We start from the raw sequence: 10475 nt of genomic DNA on the forward strand, positions 1-10475 counted from the left end.
AAATCATACGCTGACACGTTTACATATTGTAAGCCCTGAAAGTTGGAGTGCCACATCGCACCTTACAATGTAAACCAATGGGGAGGCAATCTCTAGGAATGGACTTTGTGCCAAACAAATGGTTCTGATGTCTAAACTATAAGTCTGACCACTTTGAAACCTGTATCAATGGATTCGCGAAAATTTCCTACAAAAAAAATGTAATTTTTAATGTAGGATTTGGCCAAAATCATGGGATTTATGAGGATATTTCACAAGAAGAGTGACATTCTCCTCTCCAACTGAGAGGGAGAAAAAGAGAATAGGAGGGGGGAATGGGTGTGGGGGTTGAGTGGAGCTCATTGAGTGAGAGTGACAGTTTAGTGATAAAGTGCTGCAGAAAAATAAAATGAAAACTAAAATTTGTAGCTCTGTACTGTGGTTTTTCCTTTATTAGGGCCCAAGCACCTAGCGGTTCGCTCACACTCTCCATTCAAAAATATTAGTACTTTTCTGTATCCAGCTGCAGTTACTTATTGTCTCTACACACCTGACAGTACACATTTCAATCAAACTTTGACCAGGTCATGTGGGTCAAAAGTCTTTACTTTACTAAAAATAAACTTAATGAAAATTAGGAAATTAATTTGTTTTACACACAAACTCATCAAAAGTTTTCAAATTATTAATTAACTTATTACAGTGAAAGAGCCCAAAACTTGCATAATTTTGATGACACAGGTGTGAGCAAGACAGACATGTCTCACCCTGCAGAAAATTCTCATCCTCACACCGTTGAGTTTTGATGTTTTGCTATGACACAGGAAGTTGCTATAAGTTTATTGTACATGCTCCAATCTTCACCAAACTTTAGATGTTTGTAAAGTCAGACCTGTCAGCCCAGGTCTGACAACATCTACATGCTTGTGACAGAAGCCCTTGGACTGTGCCACGCCCCGAACAGTAGAGGATTGAAGACGCATGTAAATTCAAGATTTGTAGGTCAAAGTCTCATGACTCATTTAAAGTTCAAATGAAGTTTGTATCTAAAACTATGTGGAAGCAGTAAATGTTCAAAAAGGTGTGGGTTTGCTCACACTTTCCATTTAAATATATGAGTATTTTTCTGTGTCCAGCTGCAGTTACTTATTGTCTCTCCACACCGTTGACAGTACACATGTCAATCAAACTTTGACCAGGTCATGTGCGTTAAAAGTCTTTCCTTTTCTAAAAATAGACGATGAAAATTAGGAAAATAATTTGTTTACACACAAACCCATCAAGAGTTTTCAATTTACTAATTGAAATTCAAGTGAATGGACCCAAAACTTGCATGATTTTGATGACACAGGTGTGAGCAAGACAGACATGTATCACCCTGCAGAAAATTCTCATCCTTTCAATCAAACTTTCAAAATAAAAGCACACCAAACTTGTAAGAAATATCTCTCATTTTTATAAAGAAAAATGATCTGATCCCGATGGGCCAGAGTGCGAGGTCCCGACCAACGCTGCTTGCAGCTTTAATTTTTTAGTTTAGTTTTTTAGAGTTTATTTGACAGACAGGATTGATGTGTAGGATTTAATATTTGGTCTACAGTCTGAAGCGGAGGGTGGCAGTAATGTGCCTAATATGCTATAATTTAGCTATCGTTGAAACGTGTGGCATGGCGTGGCGTTGAGTTTTGATGTTTTGCCATGACAGAGGAAATTGCTATAACTTTAGTGCAAATGCTCCAGTCTGCCCCAAACTTTGCATGTTTGATAAGAGTCCTGGCCTAAACACATCCTCATGACAATATTAAGTCAGTAATGCAAACTGGCTTAATAGCGCCCCCTACGAAATTGAAGCAAAGCAGCCCCAGCAGCGGGCAAAATAGTGGACAAAGGAAGTGATGTTTTATCTCCGTCTTGCACTGTCTGAAAACAGCCCGGGTCTGAAGACATCTACATGCCCGTTACAGAAGCCCTTCGAGTGCGCTGCGACCCAACGAGCGCAAAGGCACGAGGGCCTGTTCAATGCTGCTTGCAGCTTTAATTTAAAATGTAATTTAAAATTTAAAAGTTGTCAAAATATGTCCCTCTGAAACTTACTGAGAGTTAGGTGGTGTGGTAGATACCATTTTCATGTTTGAACATGAACTATGGTGCTGGAGCCTGAGTTAGTTAGCATAGTTTAACTTAATGAGTGGAAGCAGAGGGAAACAGTAAAATCACAGTCCTATCAGCTCCATCCTGGTCTGTGAAGTGGTGATATACATTATAATATACTCAGCAAGTACACAGGCCCTACATGGTTTTCTGTGAAATGTGAAATTTTACTTCAAAATTTCTGATTTCTGATTTTGTGATTCAGATCTTTTTTGTATCACATCACATCTTGTAATGTTTTCAACTGTTGTGCTCAATAGATTTTAATTAAATGGCAAACATAAATAAAAACAAAATGAAGACTTGCAATGATTGATTTTTAGAGCACCAGGGGCAGTAGAAACAAGCCATCACAATTTAAGTTGATATGGTGAATTTATTTGCTATAGCAGTTGCCTATTTACACATCCAGCCCACATGGCACAACATTCATTTGGAGTCTTATTCACCTGATGAATAAGTCCAAAATTCATTCCTTTTAGCTCTGTTTTAGGTTTTCGCCAAATTCTGAGAAAAATATCCATTATTTTAGCTGCTAAATGCTCCAATTTAGCTAGTTGTTAACTTTGTTGGCCATTTGTTGCTGGGCAGATAGCGTACACAATATGCATTTTTTTACATGCTGACAATGTTTGGTGCATTTACAAAAATACCTGAGGGGATAGGTTTGACAAGAACGATCTATCTAGCAGGTAAAATAATCCACTGGCAGCATGTCTCTATGATATATCAGCATGTCCCAAATCCACACTACATCCTATTTCTAAACAGTATGTACTACACACTAACCATCATAATATAGTATAGTATAATACTTTAATTTAATTGTCCTGTGATACTGTTCAGCAGTAGAAAGCTAAAGGTTTTGATAAATATCTTCTTGTTCTCCGTAAATGTCGAGAGTGTCTTCAGCAAAAGGTTGGTGTACATTCACATAGTCGTCATCAGTGTTACTGTTTTCCTCCTCTTTAGCTACTTTTTTTACCACACAATCTTCATACCCCTCTCCGTCGTTCTCTACAATATCATAGATGTCCTCGCTTTCTACATAATCATGACCTTCATTGTTCTCCTCTCCCACATAGTAATGATTAAAACTCTCCTCTTCCTCGTGAACACGATCTTCACTGCTCTCCTCTTCCTCCATCCCTCTTGCTTGATCCTCCTGCCTCTTCTTGTTGTGCAATGGTTGGAAGTTCATATAGCGCTGTTCCTCCTCACTCTCCTCCTCAGAGACTTCATAATTGTTCCTGACAGCCACTGGAACAACAGGGGGCAGAACGTGTCATGAATATTTAAAACAATTCTCTAAAAATCACACAATTACTTACACACTCTGAAACACAAGCAGTTAGATGAAAGTGTGTCTTGAAAGGAGGAGAAACAAACAGCAACAGTTTCATATGAACACAGACCCTGACTCAGGACGAGGTCTCCAGGCTGTTTGGCTCGTCGTCTTCTCCAGTGGACCAGACAGACCACCAACAAGACCAGCAGGAGCAGCAGCAGAGTCCCAGCAGCCGCTGAGGACACCATCAGCAACAAAGGCACTATAGGAGGAAAAAACATTTTCAAACAATTATTGTTTGTCTGATACTTTACAAGTGTAATGCATTTTCCATAGTAAAGGTATAGTCCTGCAAGCCTTTTTCCACAAGTCTTTCAGAATCTAATTATGATATACTATTCACATTTCAGCTTGGTAATACATTAATACTAATATGGTAAAATGTTGCTAACAAAATGATAATAGTGGTATCATATCATGGTAATTATAGAGATAATAACCTGGTAGACTAATATTTTGGTAATAATAACGAGAATACTGTAATATAGGGGTTTATTCTCTGTGATAGGGTAACAGTGGAGCTAAAAATGGGGAAAACAACATTTTAAATAACAATATGATATAACATGGTAATAATGTGGTAAATATAAGCTAATCTAATCACAATAAAAATGTGGTTACATGAATATTAATGTGTTATATTTTAACAAAATAGAGGAAAATAGATTCATAGTTAATAGTAATAACGGGGTGATATGCCAGCAATAATGAGGTTATAGTAGTTGTTTTCACAATACTGTCAATATTCTATTTAAAACAGAGATTTCTTAGGTGGAAACACAGATGGTTGTTTTGGTGTCATAAACGTGAATCAGGGCTAGAACCTGAAACACAACCGTGGCTCATTATTTTTGGAAATAACACTTTAAACTTATCACCAATGCCACAGTCATTTTCTGGACGCACAGATGGTAGTTTTTGTGTCATACCTTATGAATTACAGCTGAAGAATACCACATTTTTCTTTTAATTGTATTGTTAATGTGACTATTAATGAAAAAAGAAGGAGGCTAGAGTCTTTACCTGGAAACATAAATAGTAGTTTTTTGTGTAATAATAATGGAACAGGCCTAGAAAATGCACAATAATTTTTTTCATGACAAAATGTTTAATGGTTTATGGTGATGGTGTATAATAAGTATAATCCTATAATTTATATTCATTTATGAACATATAAAACTTGATTCTTTCCTTAATCTATAAAGGAAGAAATATGAGGAGCATTTTCCATCGAGTCACAGAACTGCTGCTGTTTTGAAAAATATTCAGGGACTGATTTCACGGAGCAAAGGGCCAATTCAAAGTCAGTGATGTTCTGATGTCTCCACTCCCACAAACGGTCCTCTACAACAGCAGAGAAAGATACGCATGCAGTTTTACATAGCTTCAATTCTGCCTACTTACATTTAATGGCGACACTCATTATTGTTGTCATGGTAGAAGTACATTTCTGTGTGGACAGAGTGACTTCATACACACAGCTGTAGTTGCCCTGGTGTTCATACTCAGCTACAGGGAAGTTAAAAGAGGCTGAGTGGTTGACTGCTGGCTGGGTGATATTGATGCTGGAGCCAGAGAAGATGAGAAAGAAAAAACCACCAGGAAAGCTGGAGTTAACGGAACAGGTGAAGACAAAGCTGTACCCCCTGGTGACCTCTGCACCTTCAGTTCCCCAGACTAGCCCTCTGTTTGGAGATGTCAGGGAGATGCTGGGCTGCTGCAGTGGCACTGGGTACAAAACATAATGTAACAATTCAAATTTCCTGGACTTGAAAACCAGCAACAACAACATTTTGATGGATACTGCACTTATATAAATCTATACTATTCTGCAAAAAAGCAATACAAAAGACCCTTGCCCCATCTATTCTGGCTTTGCCATGGCATATGTGAGAAGGTGCAAGATGGAAATGTTCCGGAATGTAGCTGCATGTGTAAATAGTGAAAATCACTAGCGGTGCCTGAAAGGTTATCCCAGTAATTTAAAGGGAACTACATGTGGAAGAGGCTCAAGTAAAATATCTCATATTTCATTTAGATTCCTCAACGTAGCCACTGTTTGCCTTATTGACAGCTGTGCACACTATTGGCAATATCTTAACCAGCTTCATGAGGTAGTCACCTGGAATGGTTTTCAATGAACAGGTGTGCCTTGTCAAAAGTTAATTGGTGAAATTTCTTGCCTTTTTAATGTGTTTGAGATGTCAGTTGTGTTGAGCCAAGCTAGTGTTGGTATACAGCAAACAACCCTATTTGACTACTGTAGTAACCATATTATGGCAAGAACCGCTCAACTAAGTAAAGAGAAATGACAGTCCATACTTTCAGACATGAAGGTTAGTCAATCCAAGAACTTTGTTTCTTCAAGTGTTGCAAAAACCAACACTAAACAAAACACTATGATGAAACTGTCTCTCATGAGGACCGCCCCAGGAAAGCAAGACCAAGAGTTACCTCTGCTGCATAGGAGTTCATTAGAGTTACCAGCCTCAGAAATCTCCAGTTAACGGCACCTCAGATTAGAGCTTGCATCAGTGATTCACAGAGTTCAAGTAATAGACACATCTCAACATTAACTGTTCAGAGGGGACTGTGTGAATCAGGCCTTCATGGTCAAATTACTACAAAGAAACCACTACTGAGGGAGACCAGTGAGAGGATGAGAAATGCTTGGGCCAAGAAAGACAAAGAATGGACATTAGACCAGGGGAAATCTGTACTTTGGTCCAAATTTGAAATTTTTGGTTCCAACTACTGTGTCTTTGTGAGACACAGAGAAGGTGAATGGATGATATCTGCATGTGTGGTTTCCACCTGGAAGCATGGAGGAGAAGGTGTGATGATGTGTGGGGGCTTTGCTGTTGATGCTGTTGGTGATTTATTCAATTTTCAAGGCACACTTGTACGGCAACTGGATAGTGCCAATATAAGGAATACCAGGAGGAGGAGGAGGAGCAGTCTACACTCCTGTCATCATCAGACCGTGTGCAGTTTTGAGATTGATTGGGACTGCAGACAAGAGACTGGCGGCGACATTAAGGCGAGTGCATGGAAGAAACATCTACCGGCAGTGGTGTGATGGTGGTGTATATCATAAATTGCTGTCTAAAATATGCCTACTTTTTTTACATTTCAACTAGGTACGTCGATTTAAAACGGTGTAATACACATGCCTGGTCGCCTGGTTACCATCAGACATGGACATTGCCGGCACTGTAAAATGTTTGTTTTTGTGTAAGTTTAAATTTATTTGTATAGTACTTTTCATACAGTAGTTGTAACTCAAGGTGCTATGCACATAAGAAAAAACATTAAAGATACTTAAAATACATAAAAATAACATTGAGATACATTAAAAATAAGAGAATAAATCATCAGAATACATTAGTGTGACATTACAGTGCACAATGTGCAATTAACATACATAGGTAGATGTTGGTCTGCAAAGATACATTTTTACTTGAATTTAAAAAGTGCTCGCTGAGGTCTCTTTAATCTCCACTGGTAAGGTGTTCCAGATTTTGCGTGTAGACTATATGTTGCTGTTGTAAGAAGGGTTGAGTTAAGATTTAGGCTATTTTTTAAAATGTTTTATGTATTTTCACTTAACCGCAAACCGAAAAATAGTTTGAAACCTGGAGGCTATGTAAGGGCTATTTGACTAAGAGGGAGAGTGATGGAGTACTATCTAAACTCAAGTGAGATGGTTTGGGATGAGTTGGACCACCAAATGAAGGAATAGTAGCCAAAAAGTGCCCTGTGAACTCCTCCAAGATGGTTGGAAAAGCAACTGTCAATATAAAACGTGTGTTATTTCATAGTGTTGATGTCTTCAGTATTGTATTCAGTACTTTTGACTGGTACTGTGCGAGAATAAAAAATCAAGTTAAGGACATACCAGTAACAGAGAGTCTGACAGAGTCACTCAGGACCGAGGTGAAGTCTCGTCTTGAAACCCTTGTTTGATACTGACACTGGTACGATCCCTCATTGTCAAAAGTCACTTGAAGGATGTTGAAGGTAGCAGAGTTGTTACTTGATGACTGGGTCATTCTGAATGAACCTGAGGTCTTCTTTAGAATGAATGTTCCACCTAAATGCTGAGTTGAGATCGAACAGGTGATGCTGGTGTTCTGACCCCAAGCAACCTCACCAGCAGGATTCATGGAGATGCTAGGCTTTGGGAGGCTCACTGAAAGAAATTGAAAGATAGAGAATAAAACATGAAAACACATTAGTGTGACATTACAGTGCACAATGTGCAATTAACATACATAGGTAGATGTTGGTCTGCAAAGATACATTTTTACTTGAATTTAAAAAGTGCTCGCTGAGGTCTCTTTAATCTCCACTGGTAAGGTGTTCCAGATTTTGCGTGTAGACTATATGTTGCTGTTGTAAGAAGGGTTGAGTTAAGATTTAGGCTATTTTTTAAAATGTTTTATGTATTTTCTCTTAACCACAAACCGAAAAATAGTTTGAAACCTGGAGGCTATGTAAGGGCTATTTGACTAAGAGGGAGAGTGATGGAGTACTATCTAAACTCAAGTGAGATGGTTTGGGATGAGTTGGACCACCAAATGAAGGAATAGTAGCCAAAAAGTGCCCTGTGAACTCCTCCAAGATGGTTGGAAAAGCAACTGTCAATATAAAACGTGTGTTATTTCATAGTGTTGATGTCTTCAGTATTGTATTCAGTACTTTTGACTGGCACTGTACGAGAATAAAAAATTAAGGACATACCAGTAACAGAGAGTCTGACAGAATCACTCAGGACCGAGGTGAAGTCTCGTCTTGAAACCCTTGTTTGATATTGACACTGGTACGATCCCTCATTGTCAAAAGTCACTTGAAGGATGTTGAAGGTAGCAGAGTTGGTACTTGATGACTGGGTCATTCTGAATGAACCTGAGGTCTTCTTTAGAATGAATGTTCCACCTAAATGCTGAGTTGAGATCGAACAGGTGATGCTGGTGTTCTGACCCCAAGCAACCTCACCAGCAGGATTCATGGAGATGCTAGGCTTTGGGAGGCTCACTGAAAGAAATTGAAAGATAGAGAATAAAACATGAAAATACATTAGTGTGACATTACAGTGCACAATGTGCAATTAACATACATAGGTAGATGTTGGGGAGACAGTTAATTGAAGGCCAGTCTGTAAAGATACATTTTTACTTGAATTTTAAAAGTGCTCGCTGAGGTCTCTTTAATCTCCACTGGTAAGGTGTTCCAGATTTTGCGTGTAGACTATATGTTGCTGTTGTAAGAAGGGTTGAGTTAAGATTTAGGCTATTTTTTAAAATGTTTTATGTATTTTCTCTTAACCACAAACCGAAAAATAGTTTGAAACCTGGAGGCTATGTAAGGGCTATTTGACTAAGAGGGAGAGTGATGGAGTACTATCTAAACTCAAGTGAGATGGTTTGGGATGAGTTGGACCACCAAATGAAGGAATAGTAGCCAAAAAGTGCCCTGTGAACTCCTCCAAGATGGTTGGAAAAGCAACTGTCAATATAAAACGTGTGTTATTTCATAGTGTTGATGTCTTCAGTATTGTATTCAGTACTTTTGACTGGCACTGTACGAGAATAAAAAATTAAGGACATACCAGTAACAGAGAGTCTGACAGAATCACTCAGGACCGAGGTGAAGTCTCGTCTTGAAACCCTTGTTTGATATTGACACTGGTACGATCCCTCATTGTCAAAAGTCACTTGAAGGATGTTGAAGGTAGCAGAGTTGGTACTTGATGACTGGGTCATTCTGAATGAACCTGAGGTCTTCTTTAGAATGAATGTTCCACCTAAATGCTGAGTTGAGATCGAACAGGTGATGCTGGTGTTCTGACCCCAAGCAACCTCACCAGCAGGATTCATGGAGATGCTAGGCTTTGGGAGGCTCACTGAAAGAAATTGAAAGATAGGGAATAAAACATGAAAATACATTAGTGTGACATTACAGTGCACAATGTGCAATTAACATACATAGGTAGATGTTGGGGAGACAGTTAATTGAAGGCCAGTCTATAAAGATACATTTTTACTTGAATTTTAAAAGTGCTCGCTGAGGTCTCTTTAATTTCCACTGGTAAGGTGTTCCGGATCTTGCATATAGACTATATGTTGCTGTTGTAAGAAGGGTTGAGTAAAGATTTAGGCTATTTTTTATATGTTTTATGTATTTTCACTTAACCGCAAACCGAAAAATAGTTTGAAACCTGGAGGCTATGTAAGGGCTATTTGACTATGAGGGAGAGTGATGGAGTACTATCTAAACCCAAGTGAGATGGTTTGGGATGAGTTAGACCACCAAATGAAGGAATAGTAGCCAAAAAGTGCCCTGCGAACTCCTCCAAGATGGTTGGAAAAGCAACTGTTGATATAAAATGTGTGTTATTTCATAGTGTTGATGTCTTCAGTATTGTATTCAGTACTTTTGACTGGTACTGTACGAGAATAAAAAATCAAGTTAAGGACATACCAGTAACAGAGAGTCTGACAGAGTCACTCAGGACCGAGGTGAAGTCTCGACTTGAAACCCTTGTTTGATACTGACACTGGTATGATCCCTCATTGTCAAAAGTCACTTGAAGGATGTTGAAGGTAGCAGAGTTGGTACTTGATGACTGGGTCATTCTGAATGAACCTGAGGTCTTCTTTAGAATGAATGTTCCACCTAAATGCTGAGTTGAGATCGAACAGGTGATGCTGGTGTTCTGACCCCAAGCAACCTCACCAGCAGGATTCATGGAGATGCTAGGCTTTGGGAGGCTCACTGAAAGAAATTGAAAGATAGGGAATAAAACATGAAAATACATTAGTGTGACATCACAGTGCACAATGTGCAATTAACATACATAGATAGATGTTGGGGAGACAGTTAATTGAAGGCCAGTCTGTAAAGATACATTTTTACTTGAATTTTAAAAGTGCTCGCTGAGGTCTCTTTAATTTCCACTGGTAAGGTGTTCCGGATCTTGCATGTAGACTATATG

At 38.7% G+C, this 10475-nt stretch overlaps 1 protein-coding gene across 1 annotated transcript; it reads right to left on the reverse strand.

Moving 5' to 3' along the window:
• Positions 1-2517: 2517 nt before the first annotated feature.
• On the reverse strand, positions 2518-10255 carry LOC137201100 (immunoglobulin superfamily member 1-like). The gene is made up of 7 exons (XM_067615993.1): positions 9962-10255; positions 9090-9383; positions 8222-8515; positions 7377-7670; positions 4883-5206; positions 3546-3680; positions 2518-3390 (listed from the first exon to the last, which is right to left on the reverse strand). Exons 1-7 carry the CDS (start codon positions 10227-10229, stop codon positions 2987-2989), a joined length of 2013 nt encoding a protein of 670 aa, XP_067472094.1. The 5' UTR covers positions 10230-10255; the 3' UTR covers positions 2518-2986.
• Between the last annotated feature and the right edge of the window lie 220 nt (positions 10256-10475).

The sequence above is a fragment of the Thunnus thynnus genome, chromosome 17, assembly GCF_963924715.1.
Source record: "Thunnus thynnus chromosome 17, fThuThy2.1, whole genome shotgun sequence".
In the NCBI taxonomy this organism is placed as follows: Eukaryota; Metazoa; Chordata; class Actinopteri; order Scombriformes; family Scombridae; genus Thunnus; species Thunnus thynnus.